The sequence below is a fragment of the Oncorhynchus tshawytscha genome, linkage group LG04 (assembly GCF_018296145.1).
Source record: "Oncorhynchus tshawytscha isolate Ot180627B linkage group LG04, Otsh_v2.0, whole genome shotgun sequence".
Lineage (NCBI taxonomy): Eukaryota > Metazoa > Chordata > Actinopteri > Salmoniformes > Salmonidae > Oncorhynchus > Oncorhynchus tshawytscha.
In genome coordinates, this window is record NC_056432.1 from 32,669,880 (window position 1) to 32,688,825 (window position 18,946).

General features: G+C 44.2%; 1 protein-coding gene across 2 annotated transcripts; it reads left to right on the forward strand.

Moving 5' to 3' along the window:
* The first annotated feature begins 274 nt into the window (after nt 1-274).
* Nucleotides 275-18,648, forward strand: LOC112248569 (leucyl/cystinyl aminopeptidase). 2 transcript variants are annotated; one of them, XM_042320651.1, is made up of 22 exons: nt 275-694; nt 4,869-4,963; nt 5,103-5,305; nt 5,459-5,570; nt 6,068-6,325; nt 6,564-6,754; nt 6,933-7,071; nt 7,302-7,436; nt 7,558-7,678; nt 7,912-8,063; nt 8,244-8,357; nt 8,455-8,592; nt 8,711-8,851; nt 10,737-10,897; nt 10,984-11,072; nt 11,261-11,444; nt 11,769-11,925; nt 12,024-12,208; nt 12,551-12,712; nt 13,950-14,090; nt 14,288-14,369; nt 14,464-18,648. In XM_042320651.1, the coding sequence occupies exons 1-22, from the start codon at nt 673-675 to the stop codon at nt 14,593-14,595; spliced, it is 3,114 nt and encodes a 1,037-aa protein (XP_042176585.1). In that variant the 5' UTR covers nt 275-672; the 3' UTR covers nt 14,596-18,648. The 2 variants fall into 2 exon arrangements, with proteins under 2 accessions (XP_042176585.1, XP_042176586.1); XM_042320652.1 differs by having other exon boundaries at nt 8,711-8,842.
* Nucleotides 18,649-18,946: the final 298 nt, after the last annotated feature.

Genomic DNA, 18,946 nt, shown 5'->3' on the forward strand with positions numbered 1-18,946 from the left:
CTTGATACCATTCCATGTACTCCATTCCAGCCACACTTTTTTATTTTTCCTGAGAATTAACAACAATATGTGTACGATGAGGATGTTCACAACATTTAATAATAGATTCACAAAAAAAGTACATGGAAAATCCAGTACAATAAGATATCGTTGACACGCACACGAATTTCCCAAATTCTAGTTTGTTTTCACAGCAAGCGGTAGGGATTTGTCTTTTTACCTTCGAGCCACCACTCTTAGCCCCGACCAATAGAATTCCGGTAAATACATGACATAAATCTGTCAATAACTGCCCGGAGAGAAAGGGAATGGGACGCTATCATTGAAATGCATGGCGAACAGTTTGTTGACAGACCATCGTTTGGACGATTGACCATAGTCATTATTTTATTCCGTAAGCTACTAACTTCACCGATTGTGACTCGTATCTATAATTCAAAAACGTTAAAGCATGGAGAGGAAAGTTGTGGCCGCTCTCTAATGTCAGAAGTTAGCTAGCAGCCAAGCTAGCTAGCCCACTTAGCCTGGCTGTACAGTCACCTGATCTGACAAGCTACTGATAGCATCAGTATTTTTGGTGGCGGAGTTTGGTCCGCAGTGGTTCCCTCGTCCTCCAGCGGGGTGTTGTTATTGGTGAAGTGAGGACAGTTCGGCTCGTCCAGATATCTTGTCATGGAGGACCCATTTGACAGTGGTAAGGAATGACGACGCTTGCGTATCCAGCGAACTGCTACCTAGACTTTCTAGTCAGACACATTCTCTGTAGTAACTATCAGTTGAGCTTGTAGTAAGGTTAGCTAGATAGCCGAATGTTTCAAGTCAACAAATGTCAGGCTCTTGATTACCAAAACTGCTCCCTGGCTAACGGACTAATCAGCAATATATGCACTTATAATGATGGGTGTGTTATCTGATAGACGCCTGGCCTTGAGTACAGTAACTACATTCGGGTTCGGCTGAATAAACCGGGAGTCTCTTAGCTAATGTGTCTTATGTTCTCAATATGTCAGTGTGACATTCACTTGGGGACACAAACACATTCCCCATTCGGGCTGAGGTCAGGGTTGACTTTTGACTCTTGTCACCAGAGGGATTTATTTAGCTAGCCCATTTAAAGGCTAGCTAGCTACATATTAGCCATCTAAAGAGCAGGGAATTTAAATCGTATGGCAGCCAAGTTCCTACTGTTATCTGAGGGGAAAATCTGAGCAAACCTGTTGGATTGAAAAACTCAATTGCAATGACACCCCATCTTCGCTTTGTGCTTATTGGGACATTATTCTTATTGTTCAGCCTTGGCCTACACTTTGCCCTACCAAGGAAGGTGAGGAAATCCAACTCAGATTGGTTTACATTTTCTGCTGCTCGAATATGCTAAATCCTCTTGTTTTAGAGGCTAGGCCAAGCTGTGTTAGTGTTATTTACAGTCTTGACTGGAGGCTGCATTAGTTCAGTAGTTCGTTTATGTTCTAAAGACTCATAAAATGTCCTTTTAACTCAACTGTTTGCTTGGTCAAGCCTTTTGCTTTTGATAGGGCTCCTTATGTGGGGTGTGTGCTCAATCTGATGAGGACCTGCAGATTCTTGCTGTAGGTTCAGTAGCACTACCCCCTCTGCTGAAGCTGTCTGCTTTATGGCTCTACAGCTTTATTACCGCAAATAATAAATAAAGGGCTTCTGGTTGTTCAGATTGGAACACACAGACACATATACTGGTGGTCAATACAATCCATACAAATCAATGGAAACACTGCTACTCAATAGACAGACACTGCTATATTTCTCTGAGTGCTTTTGCCTAATTGAAACATGTTCCATGTACAGTTGAAGTCGAAGTTTACATACACCTTAGCCATATACATTTAAACTCAGTTTTTCACAATTCCTGACAATTAATCGGAGTAAAAATTCCATGTTTTAGGTCAGTTATGATCACCAATTTATTTTAAGAATGTGAAATGTCAGAATAATAGTAGAGAGAGTGATTTATTTCATCACATTCCCAGTGAGTCATTAGTTTACATACACTCAATTAGTATTTGGTAGCATTGCCTATAGATTGTTTAACTTGGGTCAAATGTTTCAGGGAGCCTTCCACAAGCTTCCCACAATAAGTTGGGTGAATTTTGGCCCATTCCTCCTGACAGAGCTGGTGTAACTGAGTCAGGTTTGTAGGCCTCCTTGCTCACACACGCTTTTTCAGTTCTGCCCACAAATTCTCTATAGGATTGAGGTCAGGGCTTTGTGATGGCCACTCCAATACCTTAACTTTGTTGTCCTTAAGCCATTTTGCCACAACTTTGGAAGTATGCTTGGGGTCATTGTCCATTTGGAAGACCCATTTGCGACCAAGCTTTAACTTGACTGATGTTTTGAGGTGTTGCTTCAATATATCCACATCATTTTCCCGCCTCATGATGCCATCTATTTTGTGATGTTTTGTGAAGTGCACCAATCCCTCCTGCAGCAAAGCACCCCCACAACATGATACTGCCACCCCTGTGGTTCACAGTTGGGATGGTGTACTTTGGCTTGCAAGCCTCCCTCTTTTTCCTCCGAACATAACAATGGTCATTATAGCCAAACAGTTATATTTTTGTTTCATCAGAGCAGAGGACATTTCTCCAAAAAGTACAATCTTTGTTCTCATGTGCAGTTGCAAACCGTAGTCTGGCTTTTTTATGGCGGATTTGGAGCAGTGGCTTTCTACCTTCAGGCGTTTGTAAATTGCTCCCAAGGATGAACCAGACTTGTGGAGGTCTACAATTTTTTTCTTTTGATTTTCCCATGATGTCAAGCACAGACACTGAGTTTTAAGGTAGGCCTTGAAATACATCCACAGGTACACCTTCAATTGACCCAAATTATGTAAATTAGCCTATCAGAAGCTTCTAAAGCCATGACATCATATCTGGAATTTTCCAGAAAATGTTTAAAGGCACAGTCAACTTAGTGTATGTGAACTTCTGACCCACTGGAATTGTGATACAGTGAATTATAAGTTAAATAATCTGTCTGTAAACAATTGTTGGAAAAATGACTTGTGTCATGCAGAAAGTAGATGTCCCAACCAACTTGCAAAACTATAGTTTGTTAAGACATTTGTGGAGTGGTTGAAAAAAAGTTTTAATGACTCCAACCTAAGTGAATGTAAACTTCCGACTTCAATTGTATGTTATTTCATTAGCCTACTTCAATTCAGAATGCACAAGGCCTACATGGAAAGCCTAACTGATGGGTGAATCCTGTCCTGGACACAGACTGCAGTAGTATGGAAATGAAATGCCAGGAGATTATTCCTTGTTCAGCTGACACAGGTTGTTTTCACTAACACAGCCCAGAGGAAAGGCCTCTTGCCTGACCGTATCTGCCCTGAGGCACCAAGTATACCTGGTCTGGGCTCTGCCTGGGGTGAGTCTAGTCCCAGCACCACTATGGCCTTGAACTTCAGGTCTGTGTGGCCCTAGCTAAGTCATATATGGTAAACATATAAGTCTGTAGACTGTCTGTGGATCTGTGTCTGTCTGTTTGAAAACAGGAAGAGTCTGGTGAGATGCTGCTGACACTTTCAGTTTTGTTGCTGCTTCAGCTATAACATTAGACCTTGCTGTGTCAATTTGAGGTGCACTCATTTTGGTCTTAGTAACAGTTACCACATTTTTAGAATGGCCTCATTTGACACACAATACTAGTTCTAACATGGACTCAAATGTTGCTACGTTCTTATTTTGATTGGGGTATTATTAAATATGTGCCAGCAGCATACCACCCTTCATCCCACTGCTGGCTAGCCTCTGAAGCTAAGCAGGGTTGGTCCTGGTCAGTCACTGGATGGGAGACCAGATGCTGCTGGAAGTGGTGTTGGAGGGCCGGTAGGAGGCACTCTTTCCTCTGGTCTAAAAACAATATCCCAATGCCCCAGGGCAGTGATTGGGGACATTTGCCCTGTGTAGGGTTCCGTCTTTCGGATGGGACGTTAAACGGGTGTCCTGACTCTCTGTGGTCACTAAAGATTCCATGGCACTTCTCGTAGGAGTAGGGGTGTTAACCCCGGTGTCATGGCTAAATTCCCAATCTCGCCCTCAAACCATTATGGCCACCTAATCATCCCCAGTTTCCAATTGGCTCATTGATCCCTTCCCACCTGTAACTATTTCCCAGGTTGTTGCTGTATATGAGTAAGTGTTTTCAGTCAACTTACCTGGTAAAATAAATATTCAGCTCCATATCAAGGCCTATTAATAGAAGCAGAATACTCTGTAGACCACAGGACTTCTGAATCAGGACTAGATCTGCTGCACGGAGGGATAGGATGAACTCTGATGGCTTCAGTTAGCCTTCTCCTAGTCACTCAGTCTAGGCAGCTGGGCCCTACCAACACGCGTGCATGTTCTCACACAATGGAACACGCGCAATAGAACGTACTAGGTGTATGAGATGGCTTTTTTTATAGTGTCATCGGTTATGATGATACTGGCTCTCTGTTCACTTACACGCAACACCCACTATTCACTGACACACACTGGGACTTCAGGGCGTATGTGAGAGCTTTGTTTGCACCCTGCCCTGCATTCACCCACCACTGAATCAGAACACACATAGGGGCTCAGTCCCTCTGCACGCTTTTATTACAGGAGAAAAATGGGACCCTTTACAAAGAGGCACAACGGGACATTTTTTTTACAGTTCGACTACTGTTGTAATTGTTGTTATTGAATTAAATAGTTGACCATTTCTCTGTTTTTCTGAGGAGATACTGGGGAGAACCAAATGAAAGGGAGCTCCACGCACGCATGCATGTTTTATTGAACGTGTGTGTGTGTGTGTGTGTGTGTATTAACCTTTTGTTTGCTTGTATGTGTAACCAGAGCGAGCGTCCCTGCCCAGGAACATGATAGAGAACAGTATGTTTGAGGAGGAACCTGACGTAGTGGACCTGGCCAAAGACTCTACAGCCTTCCCGGTAATTATATACTATACAACACTGACATTAACCCATCCCCTCATCACTATTCCCTTTTTTTCTTCCAACTGTTTGTTTTTCCAGATTTTTATATATTGCCTTCTCCTTTTTATTTTCTCTCTTCTTTCTCCTCCTCCAGGAGTTCCCGGCATTGGACCCAGATGAGGTGGTGTACGAGCCCCGTAGCTCCCGTCTGCTGGTGCGAGGTCTGGGAGAGAACGACCTGGACGATGAGGAGGAGGACTATGAGTCGTCAGCCCGTCTACTGGGCATGTCCTTCATGAACAGAAGCTCCACCCGCAGTCCTAGCGCCTCCCCTTACATCAGACAGGCTCCACCCAGGTTACTTTTCAAGTCGAAATAAACTTGGTTTAAAGTGCATTTAAATATGACAGGCACTTTACAGTAAAATAGAAACAATGAAAGAAACAATACTAAAGATGGATATTATATTTATAGATTATTAAATCGTTTTATTTGTTGTTTTTTGGCCAGGTCATGTTCCCGCCCCTCTGCCCGTATGCTGGTGGTGGGCGTGTTCATCTTGGTACTGGTCACGTCCATGGCGATGGTTCTCTATTTCCTGCCTGGCTGTACCTTCACTAAGGTGTGTTTGTGTGTGCCTCCTTGCGTTTGTGTGTGCCTCCTTGCGTTTGTGTGTGCCTCCTTGCGTTTGTGTGTGCCTCCTTGCGTTTGTGTGTGCCTCCTTGCGTTTGTGTGTGTGCGTTTGTGTGTGCCTCCTTGCGTTTGTGTGTGCCTCCTTGCGTTTGTGTGTGCCTCCTTGCGTTTGTGTGTGCCTCCTTGCGTTTTGTGTGCGCCTCCTTGCGTTTTGTGTGCGCCTCCTTGCGTTTGTGTGCGCCTCCTTGCGTTTGTGTGCGCCTCCTTGCGTTTGTGTGCGCCTCCTTGCGTTTGTGTGCGCCTCCTTGCGTTTGTGTGCGCCTCCTTGCGTTTGTGTGCGCCTCCTTGCGTTTGTGTGCGCCTCCTTGCGTTTGTGTGCGCCGGCTTGCGTTTGTGTGTGTGTGTGCTTGCGTTTGTGGTTACTGCATCGGCCTCCACAGCTACGGGGTGGTGTGTGTGTTCACCGTGTTGATCCTCTCTCCCCAGAATGGCTGTCCTAAGGCTAACTCCTCCACTCCTATGGAGCTGGTCTATCCTAAAAGCACCAATGGGGAGCTGTTTCCTTGGAATGAGCTCCGCCTCCCAGCCAGTGTACGACCTGTAAACTACGACCTCTCCCTGACCCCTAACCTGACTTCCATGACCTTCACCGGCCGCACCATCATCAACATGATTATACAACACAACACCAAGCGTGTCGTTTTGCACAGCTCTGAGATCAATATCATCAAGGCAACCTTTCAGGTAACAATGCTACGAACATTGACTATTTAATCGGAAATGGTAATATTTTATTATTGAAAACGTAACTGTTATTGTTCTTATGTAACTTCCTTACTTGCAATGTGAAGAGAGTAAGAGTTGCTTTCCCTGTGGAGATAAATGATATATTACTTAGCAAGGGAAACATCATTAAGCTAAATGTTTTTACCTAGTTAGATTGTTTCACCTTGTTAAATACTTTTTACTGTTACCCTTCTAGGTTGGAGAAGGTAAGAGTGTTGAGGTGAAGGTGTTGGAGTATAAACCATGGCAGCAGATAGCTGTCAGCTTCCCAGGGGATCTGAAGGAAGGCCAGGTGTGTGTGTTAACATTGGACTACACAGCCAACCTTTCACACACCTACGACGGCTTCTATAACAGCTCCTACAATGACAAGACTGGAGCCAAGAGGTATGCAAAACACTCTAAAGACTATTTACTAAAGTTTGTCCTAAAAATAACAACATAACTCTGTGTGAATGCAGTGAGACACATTCTTTAAGTGTGAACTTGAGTGTATGTTGACCTATGGTAAACTTCAAGCCTAGTCCTTGCTCTCTGTGACTGAGTGATTCTATTTAACCCTTAGGGTCCTAGCTGCTACACAGTTTGAGCCTCAGGCAGCCAGAAAGGCCTTCCCCTGTTTTGATGAGCCAGCCTTTAAAGCCACTTTCCTGGTCAGGATCACCAGAGAACCTGAATACATCGCTCTGTCCAACATGCCCAAGGTACACTGTATGTGTGTGTGTATGCGTGTGTGAGTTTGCGTGCACCTGTGTATTTTTAAGTTGTCAACACATTTTGTAATGTATATTTACATCAAATGATTATTGGAGACGCTTCACATGAAGAATGCCAGTGTGTAAACCATCTGTTAATGAAACTATGCACTAACTACTAAGTCAATCTGGATAAGAGCGTTTGCTAAAATATAGATGTAATCTGTGTTGTTTCCCAGGCTAAGACGACTACATTACCCAGCGGCATGCTGGAGGATGAGTTTGAGCAGACTAGTGTTAATATGAGCACCTACCTGGTGGCCTTCATTGTAGCCAACTTCACCAGCATCACTAGAAATGTGTCCAATACACTGGTACGTACAGAGTCCCTGTCCTATGGCCTGCAACACACTAGAATGCAACTCTGTCTACTCTGTGCCTACCCCCCACAACTTTGGTTCTATTGTATTTATTCCACGTGTGTGTGTGTTGCAGGTGTCTGTGTACTCTGTGCCAGAGAAGAAGGAACACACACAATATGCTCTGGACACCGCGTCCAGGTTGCTGCAGTTCTACAATACCGTATTTGACATCGACTACCCTCTGAGGAAACTGGGTGAGAGGAGAGACAGAAACACACAGACAGACACTCTGCCCTCACACAATTAGCTCAACTGATGAACACCTTTTACATGTAGTAGTTAAATAAATGTTCAATAAAAAATGAAGAGATGAATAAAAACAATGTGAGGGAAAAGTCTGTCTTCAATTATGTGACACAAAATACACTGGTATTGACCCCTCCACGTTTCTGTATCTCGCTCTCTCCGCTCCTTTCTTTCTTCCCAGACCTGGTTGCTATCCCAGACTTCCTGGCGGGAGCGATGGAGAACTGGGGTCTGATCACCTTTAGAGAGACCAGCCTTTTGGTACAAAACCAGTCCTCTCTTCTCGACAAACAACTAATCGCTAACGTCGTAGCCCACGAACTCGCTCACCAGGTGTGTAGACGATTCCGCGGCGATGGGGAACGTGTGTGTGTGCACGTTGGCAGTCTTAATGCTGTTTTGACGTTTGGTTAAGAAGCGCTGCTGTTCTTATGCAGTTGCTTTAACAGTGTCTAATGCTCTTATGATGTTATAAAGCTGCCGTAACACTCTTCTAATGCCGCCATGTGTCAGTGGTTTGGGAACCTGGTGACGATGCGCTGGTGGAATGACCTGTGGCTCAGCGAGGGCTTCGCCACCTACTGGCAGTACGCATCTCTAATGACAGAGTTCCCACAGCTGTACCTAGTAAGTAGTACCACGTCACGTGTGCGTGTAAGTGCTGTGCAAGGGGTCAATGTAGATTAAGATGGCCGCGGTAGAATGACCTCTCTTCCATCTCCAGGGCAATGTGTTCCTGGAGGAGCAGTTCAAGGCGATGGCCAAAGATTCTCTGAACTCCTCCCACCCAGTCTCAGTGTCGGCCCAGGTGAACACACCTGAACAGGTGTCTGAGATGTTTGACTCGATCACCTATGAGAAGGTACTTCGATTACATTATTCGCCTTTACAACTTAATTGATTAGTATAGTGAATGATATCGAGTCCTATGGTCACAGCAGTGATGTGTGTTGTTTTTGTGTGTGTTTGTTTGTTTCTAGGGTGCGTCCCTCCTGCTGATGTTGAACTCCACCCTGCCAGACGGTCAGTTCAGGAAAGGTCTCCTCGAGTACCTGCGTCAATACAGAGGATCTAACACTGTTACTGACGACCTCTGGAACAGCATCACACGGGTAGCAGTGGTCTGTCTGTGAAACCCTGTCTCTGTTTCCTGATTTTTAGTTGTTTTCACAGGTTCCTTATTTTGTGTCTGCAAAATCTGGTGTAGTACCCTTCCCCCTTTCACACCATCACCCTGCATGCGTATTGTGTGTGGAGATGTCTTGTCTATTATGTTAGTACTACTGATGGGGATGATTCTCCAGCTCTCTCTGGCCCAATGTGACAACTAGTAATATAAGTAGTCGGGCTGCCCCTTACAACAACAACAAAAGATTGGTCGACTGAGGGAAAAAATGAAACGTGTATTTTTCCATATGTTTGAATACAATCTACTGTATCTAGGCTACTGAGCTTGTCTGATGCTTTAAACACTGTGATTAAACATGAAGAGACACAAATCACCATTACGCTCCTGAAGTTGCCGGTAATAGGCTACACCAGCCGTCGGCAACCTTTTCCGTTTGGAGTGCTAAGTTATCGTACCATTTCTACTGATCTGCGTGCAAGTTATAATTTTCATATAATGTAAAAGTAACATCTATTGCCATTGCCAATATATAAAAATACCCAACATAAAACCAACAAATAAAAACATTGCAGCCCGCAGGTAGAAAATATCCTGATAAGTATCTAAGAATCACATTGGCTACGTATGGCCTGTCTACAAGTAACTTGAAACATTGTCAGCTATTAACTTGGTCTGGCCCCGATGCTCGTGCTAGCAAACTTCCGACACTGTATAAAATCTGACCATATCCTCCTGATTCCTGCTTACAAGCAAAAACTAAAGCAGGAAGTAGTCGTGACTCACTCAATGCGGAAGTGGTCAGATGACGCAAATACTAAGCTACAGGACTGTGTTGCTAGCACAGGCTGCAATATGTTCCAGGATTCTTCCGATGGCATTGATGTGGTGTACTCCTCAGTCACTGGCTTTATCAATAAGTGCATTGACGATGTCGTCTCCACAGTGACCGTACGTACATACCCCAACCAGAAGCCATGGAATACAGGCAACATCCGCACTGAGCTAAAGGGTAGAGCTGCCGCTTTCAAGGAGCGGGACTCTAACCCGGAAGCTTATAAGAAATCCCGCTATGCCCTCCGATGAGCCATCAAACAGGTAAAGCGTCAATACAGGACTAAGATTCAATCCCACTACACCGGCTCCGATGCTCGTCGAATGTGGCAGGGCTTGCAAACTATTACAGACTACAAAGGGAAGCACAGCTGTGAGCTGCCCAGTGACACGAACCTACCAGACGAGCTAAATTACTTCTATGCACGCTTCGAGGAAAGCAAAACTGAAGCATGCAGGAGCGCACCAGCTGTTCTGGATGACTGTGTGATCACGCTCTCTGTAAACGATGTAAAACCTTTAAACGGGTCAACATTCACAAGGCCGCAGGGCCAGACGGATTACCAGGACGTGTACTCGGAGCATGCGCTGACCAACTGGCAATAGTCCCTGTGCCAAGAACACCAAGGTAAACTGCCTAAATGACTACAGACCAGTAGCACTACAATTGACCGTTGCAGCTCTAGCAGGGCAGAAATTTGATGAATTGACTTGTTGGAAAGGTGGCATCCTGTCACGGTGCCACATTGAAAGTCACCAAACTCTTCAGTAAGGCCATTCTACTGCCAATGTTTGGCTATGGAGATTGCATGGCCGTGTGCTCGATGTTATACACCTGTCATCAATGGGTTTGGCTGAAATGGCCAAATCCACTAATTTGAAGGGGTGTCCACATACTCTTGTATGTATAGTGTATTTGCCACTGCTTGACTAAAAAAAATTATTCAACCAACAGCCTATCGATCAAACAATCGACCAGTTGATTAAATTGTGTTAGCCCTAATTAGTGGACATATATCATTGATTATTGTTTCTGGATGTGCCAGGTCCAAGTGCTTCCCCAGCAGGAGAGTGTGTCAGACATGATGAGAACATGGACACTGCAGAAAGGCTTCCCATTGGTTACCGTCAGCCGCAAGGGTGGTGAGGTGACCCTCACACAGGAACACTTCCTGCTCTCCACAGACAACACCACACACACCTCCAGGTGAGATGCATGCACACACATATGCGCGCGCGCGCGCACACACACACACACACACACACCAACCTGTTTTGTTTTTTTGTCCTCAGCCTGTGGCACATCCCTGTGACATACGTGAATGACAGCTGTAGCTCCGCCCCTTCCTGCAGACAGATGTTCACTCTGAGGAATAAGACCGGTATAACACATTCAACTTCTGTACATTGAGCTGGGTAGCTGTCATTTAGTTTGACTTAATGTTATGCATTGTCTAGTTCGTGTGACAGGCTTGTATAGTACTTAGTGATGTTTGGCCTGCTGGTTGTATGCTCTGAGGTAAGAGCATGTTCATGTGTCTGAGTGCATTGTTCTGTGTTTTCCTCTTAGCGACTCTGAAGGTGTCAGAGAGTGTTAAGTGGCTGAAGTTGAACTACATGAACACAGGCTTCTATATAGTTCACTATGGAGACGAGGGCTGGGCAGCTCTCATAGACGCTCTAAAGACTGACGTCAGCACACTCACACCCCACGACCGCACTTCGCTCATACACAACATCTTCTCCCTGTCCAGGTCAGTGTGTGTGTTTGTACTGTGGCATGGTCCACTCAATGGAGGGAAATACTCGCTAGATGATATCTCTCAGAAGGATGGGATTTCATTTTTTTCAGACTGTGGTCGTTGCTGTAAAAAAAAATGTGTTCTCAGTCAACCTACCTGGTAAATAGTTAAGAAATGTATGAATTGGAGGCCTTTCTTAATACTCTGCCTGGACTTGTACGATTACCTGAACATGTCTATATGTTAGATGTTTTGGATGCTCAACTGAACAGACAATGGACACACACAGACTAAATTGATTCATATCTATTCATTTTTTTCTCTCCCGCTCATCAGGCTGGGTCGTGTGTCCTTCCGTCAGGTTCTCAGCCTGTTGGACTATACTACCAATGAGACTGAGACTGCTCCTCTGACAGAGGCCCTATCACAGCTCAGCTCTGTCTACAGACTACTGGACAAGAGACCGGAGCTAGGACTGGTGGCCCGCATGAAGGTACACACTAGATTGTCAGGTACCTTGTTCTGGGGCCTAGTCCCACCATTTGGGACAAACTGACTGTGCTAACGTTCTCTTTGTAATGTGTGTTCCAGGCGTACATCTTGGGTCATTTTGGCCCTCTGATGGACAGTCAGGACTGGGGAGTGGAGGAGAGCGTCTCCAGTCAGGAGCGGAGGTCAGCCCTTCTAGAGGTGGCATGTAGTCTTGGACGGCAGAACTGTACTGACCAGGCCACGGCCCTCTACGAACAGTGGACCAACTCCAACCAAACCAATCGGTACACACATGGACTGAATGAAAATTGTTCAAACGATGTAGTAAAACACAATTATATTTTGGCTTCTGATGGGGTGCAACAGTTGAACTAAGCTCATGAGGCATTTATTAGGCATTTATAATATTCTTCAAGTATCAATGGCTATATATCATGAATGTAAAAGGTCCAAAACGTATGTATTTATCGTATATTGCCCCTTTATGATATAAACAATGAAGACAGGCTTGCTTGTTTAAAAAAATATATACTATTAGATATTTTGGCTGCCATTGTCTTCATCAGAAATGAGTAAAGCTAGTGATGTGATCTTATGGTAATGTAGTGATGTGTTGTCTCTTCCAGCATCCCAGGTGATCTTCAGCGAGCAGTGTTTTCTGTAGCAGCCCAGTCTGACTCTGGTTGGTTGTCTCTGCTGGACACCTACAGACTCACCACTTACGACTCGGAGAAACGCAAGATACTGCAGGCCCTCGCCTCCACACAGGACCCACGACGCATCGTATGGTGAGGGAGACCGGGTGGGGTGGGGTACATGGTAGAGGTCTTCACGGATCTACCTGAATAACCGCGACCAGAATTCAAAATGGTTTCACTGGTCTGAGTCGGATCTGATATGAATGTCTCAGGTATGTGTAGTTTTAACTGACCCATTCAGATCCGAACGCGACTGCTGCAGTGGAGGGAGAGAGAGAAATCATGTAATTTATGCTGCTGGTCTTTGCTTTTCCTGAGAGTGGTGCTGGTTGGAAGCAATAAGCTACAGTCATAGCCTCCGTGTGGGGAAAAGGTTAGGAGATATCTAATCAATGATGGAATGGAAAGTTAAAGGATGAGCTACAACAATCAAGAGCCAACAGGTAGGCTGCTACTTTATATTCTGAATGGAGTTGTTGTTTGTAACTGTAGGATGAAAAAGCGCATGCAGCTTCAATTAGCCTAGATGGTTAGTTAACCAGGTTCTCCTGGTTTGATGCAGTCAAGACGGGTACTATGTAATCATATTGGATGATAAATAACTTAGCTACAGTATGGCAGCTTTTAGTCTACTATAGTGTGAGCTGGCTTGTTTGGTTGCGGTCTCTCTCTCCCTGTACCCTGTGTCACCCGCACAGCACGGCCCCTGCTAGATCGTCACCTCTCTCTACCTCCTCGCCCATGTGCTTAATCAGCTCTGGGTTAGTAAAGTAGCTTAAAAATGGATTTTTCTGCTGCTTCCCTCACTCGGGTGGGGTCTGGATCCGACGAGGTCTAAACGGAACCAATCTAGTTGTCCTTGGGTCCGTTCGGGAACGGGTCTGTATATTTAAAAAAAAAAAAAAAAAAGTGTGTGTGTATATATATACCCAACCTGGTTTTTACATGTAAGTTTTATGGTGGAGAAGAGGAGGAAACGCTTGTGTGTCATTGGTATATAGAGTTGCCCAGTTGCCCAGTCCTGGTATATAAGATACATGTGTGTGTGTGTGTGTGTACAGTACCAGTAAAAAGTTTATTCCAGGGTTTTATATTTGTTTGGGTCTGGACTGGAATTCCCAGGTCCATTTCAGAACTGGTCCAGCTTTTTGGACCAGTGAAGGCCTCTAGTCCATGGTACTTAATCAATCAATATACAGACGATTAACTGGCCAACTTAACCTCTACCCAGAGGTTGTGTGGAGAGTCACAGTTGTAATTAAGCTGTTCCCAGATATGTTTGTAGTGGTGTGTGTCTCTGCAACACTCTAAACACATCCTCCTTCAGGATTCTGAGTACGGTGCTCGAGGGAGGGATTATCCACACCCAGGAGCTGCCACTGGTCATCAGCACTGTGAGCGACGGCTTCGCTGGCCACTTGTTCGTCTGGGACTTTGTCAAAGAGAGCTGGGACAGGATCATAGAGAAGTGAGTGCCTGTAAAGAATAAGATCAATTATACGTTTACATACTTACACCGTCAACATACAGAAATGGACACATAAACAATACAGTTTCCCAATTAGAATCTATGGCCCTGTTTTGATTGCATGATGTGGAGATGTGGCCTGTTTGGATTGGCTGTTGTGAAGATGTGGCCTGTTTTAATTGACTGTGTGTGTGTAGGTTTCCAGTGGGGTCTTATTCCATCCAGAGCATCGTCAAGTCCACCACCTCCCAGTTCTCTACTCAGACACACCTGGAGGAAGTGAGCTGACACCTCAGAACCATGCTGACTATATCATGTCTGTGTATCAGATGCGTAGAGTCCTCTTCTCTCATGTCAACTCTTGTCTGTGTAGGTCCAGGGTTTCTTCTCCAGTCTGAAGGAGCGGGGCTCTCGGATGCGTAGCGTCCAGGAGGCTTTAGAGACCATCAGACTGAACCAGCACTGGATGGACAGGAACCTCGCAACACTTAGAGACTGGCTCTAACATGGCCGCTGGGCAACTGTAGCCCCCGACAACCCGCTCTGGGGACCGTGTTGGCATGGCAACAGCAGCTTTTGCACTGTCGTAGGGCTTGTCTCAGATCTCATATTCCCCTTATTGTTCCTACTTTTTAAAACTACTTTTCGCTAGGGGTGGGCACAGTTAATCGAATATCCGGATATACGGACAGACTTGAGTGTTCATTTTTGGAAGAATCAAAATTAGAAGCTTGTTTTTTTTTTTTTTTTTTTTTTTTTTTTTTTTATCAATGGAAAAAGCTTTGTCTAAATTAAATTAAGCAAGGCAACAGTAAACATGTTGTCCCCCACAAATTATGCAGAAATCTAAATGGCAGAAAATCCATCATGGCGGACCTTATTGTCTTTGTGAGGAGAGGAACCTCTGTACCGAATGTCATGACATTAGGACAAACGGGTGAGGGGCGTGACCTTTCATAGTTTGCATTTTCAATCTCGTTATAGCGCCACCAACTGGCCTTAACTGTAATTTTGTAAATGCCGTATCTCTATGGCAATATGCATTATTCACCCAAGTTTCGTCAATCGGACCAGTGCTATCTGAAATATTGGGCGTAAAGACAGATCGGGGAGGACAATTATACTTGGGACATTTTTACCTACAAGGATATACTGATAACTGCCAAAATAAAGTACACACCAACATAGTGTCTTAATAGGGCGTTGGGCCGCCAGAACGGCTTCAATGCGCTTTGGCGTAGATTCTACAAGTGTCTGGAACTCTATTGGAGGGAAGCGTGAGAAATTCCGTGAGAAATTCTATAATTTTGGGTTTTGTTGATGGCGGTGGAAAACACTTGTCTCATGCAACGCTCCAGAATCTCCCATAAGTGTTCAAGAACGGGTGACTGATCCACCCACCCACACTCTTTAAACCCCCTATGCTGCTTTGACACCCCTCTTTCAAAGTAACAGATATCTTCTAGCCGTGGTGGGCAACTGGACATTTTTATACATGACCCTAAGCAGGATGGGATGTTAAATGCTTAATTAACCCAGGAACCACACCTGTTTGGAAGCACCTGATTTTTAATATACTTTGAATCCCTCATTTACTCAAGTGTTTCCTTTGTGTTGGCAGTTACCTATACCATGACATATGAAATTCTTAATTTTAATAAAACAACATTTTGAATGTAGCTAGTTTTTATAACGGTGTGTTGCGCTACTGCTGCACATTTAGGCCTACAGGCTGCCCTGACATCGGCATGCAGGCACTCATCTTACTGAGTTTTCACAATACCTGACAGATCATTGAAAAACACTCACCAGAAAACCTTTTTGTGACAGACTCGGTTCCATCTGGGTGAAAATCAGACTTGCTGTTAGCCAACCTCCTGGAGGAAAGCAGCATGTCCGCTGTTTACCTCTGCCATGTGCATTTTCGTCATTCTGATTGGTCGGCAGTCAATATCCGGATATCCGAAAAAGTATCACGATATATTATTTGAGTAGTAAAATAATTTCAAAGGCCCATCCCTACTTTGCGCAATGATCAGAAGTAGTGCACTTTACTGTATAGGGAACATGGTGTTATTTTTAGGCTTGTCCTATGAGTTTATTTAGCTCAGGGTGAACTCAAATTCCTCTATGCTGTCGAGCAAACTTCCCCTACAGCTTTCACCACGACACCATGCCTGGATACAGCAGCCCGTCTCTCTTTCTTTCAAACTCGACGTGCTTCACATTGTATGGCGGTAACTCGCCCCTTCCGCCACCACATAGTGTATGTGTAGCAGCTACCTGAGAAATAAGGAAAGGGAATACAGGAAGAGAACATGCTGTGTGTCATCAACGCTGGCCACGTGTCATCAGTATGGGTCACCTGTGAAACTCATGGTGCAGTGACTAACTGCTCTCTCAGACCCTGGCCCTGACACCAACCTCCTCATGACTGTCCTACTGACTGTGAGCAGTGGGGGAGATGGGAGAATGTCTGTTGAAGGCCAGAGTTGGGCTACAGAGCTGATACACAATACTACCCAGGCTTCAGCCAGAACATGTACGGCTACCAGTAACATGTTGAAGGAACATGAAAATACATTCTCACTGTTTAGATGCTCCCAAAGTTCTACTTTACCACATTTCCACCACTAGGTCTTTTATTTAGACCTCAAGAACTATTGGTTGGATAGTGGGAACGTTGCTGAAACGTTGTTTGATGAATCTTGAAGCATCTCCCCCCCCCCCAGCACTCCCTGTGAGCATTTCTTCTGTTGATGTAACTTTATTTGTTACATTTTGACAGTTAAAGGAAAACTCCACCCAAGATTGATCTTTTGGTATTTATTTCATTAGTCCATTGTTGATCTGGTCCCAAAACTGCTTTTCTACTTTTCCTTTGCATATGAGGCGATCTGTGTACAGAATATTTCACTCTCACAATGCTTGTAAAGATGTAATTATTATTATTACTCCTATCTCTACCTTGCTTTTTGCTTGTCCTATTTTGTGTGAGAAGATCTCTCACTTGTTGTTTTAAGTTTGGTTTCTGTTGTGTGTGTGTGTGTACAGTGTGATACCACGTAGACATAAGAGTCCCGGTCAAATGGTTTTGTTTTTACTAAACAATGACGTATACTGATTTATAATGTTGGCTCACTTCAATGCCTCATGTTGGAATATGGCAGCGTTTCCTAAACTCACCAAAAAGGTGAATGTTGTGGTTAATATACAGGGTCGCCTGATAATGTCTCTGTCTTTTCCATTAAAGGACTTGACAGTGAGTGACCCAACAGTGTTGCGTCTGTAGAGCTGGGTAGAGTCGTTTTCTATGCCGTGTCTGTAGTCCAACAAAGTGTGGATAATCAGAAAGTAATTTCACCAGTTTAAGTTCTGTGATTGGTTAGCCTGGCTCAGTCAGGGCTAGGTTATGTTGTCTCGCTGTGTGCGAGGTTTATGGTATTCAGTTCTGTATGGTAGCCTTGTTGTTGACGTAATTGTTTCAGCCTCCCGGCTGGCTCTGTTAGAGTTCCCTGTAGGAACAGATCTAGGGCCAGTTACCACCACCAAAGCCAATGAAGACCCTGGATCTGTGTTTAGGGGCATCTTCATGCTACCTCCTCTCTGCTACAGCAGCACTGGTCAACCACTGAATGTCCTGAAGGAACTCTTCTATTACAAAACAGCATGACCAATGACTGAGTGTCTAGCTAGCTCCTCTTCTAATCTAAAGCCTCAGATGTCTGTATGTCTCTTGTTGGTACTGGCTCATTCTGAAGGAGGATTCACTTCCCTGTCTCACTCTGAATGTTATGTCATGTTGAAAACATTGGAAAAACCAGGTCATATTGGTGGTTATGATATTTATTTTGTATTTAACCCATATTTCACCAGGTAAGTTGACTGAGAACACGTTCTCATTTACAGCAGGGACCTGGGGAATAGTTACAGGGGAGAGGGGGGATGAATGAGCCAATTGATAGCACTATGAAATCATATGGTAGCTTTGGTACAGAATTGTGAATCATTGTTGATTTTTAGATGTTAATCATTCACTCACTCACCAGAAAACAACAGCCCGTACTGTACCTCAGAGCTCAGGGAGATATGTTAGTAACTGTTAACTCTTCACTGAACCTACTGGCATAAAGCCTACCTAACACTGCCACAAAGATGACATGTTATATAACCAGTCATCATTACAGCTGATGCAATCTCATGAAAATGGCCTTTTCCACTACGATAACTCAAACTATTATTTAGGTTTGTTAGATTTTATATCAAGTTAATTAGCCAACGCCTACATAATGACTGCTTGTTTTCTATGTCAGTCTTACGACAGTGTTATAATGCCTTATGACAGACGGTTTAGGTGAAGTGTATGAAGACCCAGATGGAGGTGGCATGTCTCTAGTTTATGATTCTATGTTAGTGTATTCCTATGCCAAGCTCACTTTGAGATTGTTGCTCATCATTTTAAACTTTTTTTGCACTGGGGTTGAATGATGGTGAAAAATGTAAGGCTCTTCATGCCATGAAAAAAAAAATATGAATAAAATTGTTTTCTGGACTTTCATTGCGCTGTGTTTTGTGTTCAGCAGGTCAAGTGTTAGCTTGGGATTTATCCAAATGTGCTACAGATAGGAATGTAATGTAGACTATACATAGAGTTGTTAGGACTGTATGCTTAATTACACAACTAGACCACCAGAGGCTGCTCTTTCCCCCCTCTCCCAGTGACGTCTCACTGTCTTCAGTCTTGCTCGTCATATTTGTGTGGTGGAGGGCTCATTTTAATACACCATAGATCATGTGTCTTATCATTCCTTTTCCCCATCACGAAAACACAATCTTTAAGATAATTTCTGTCATGT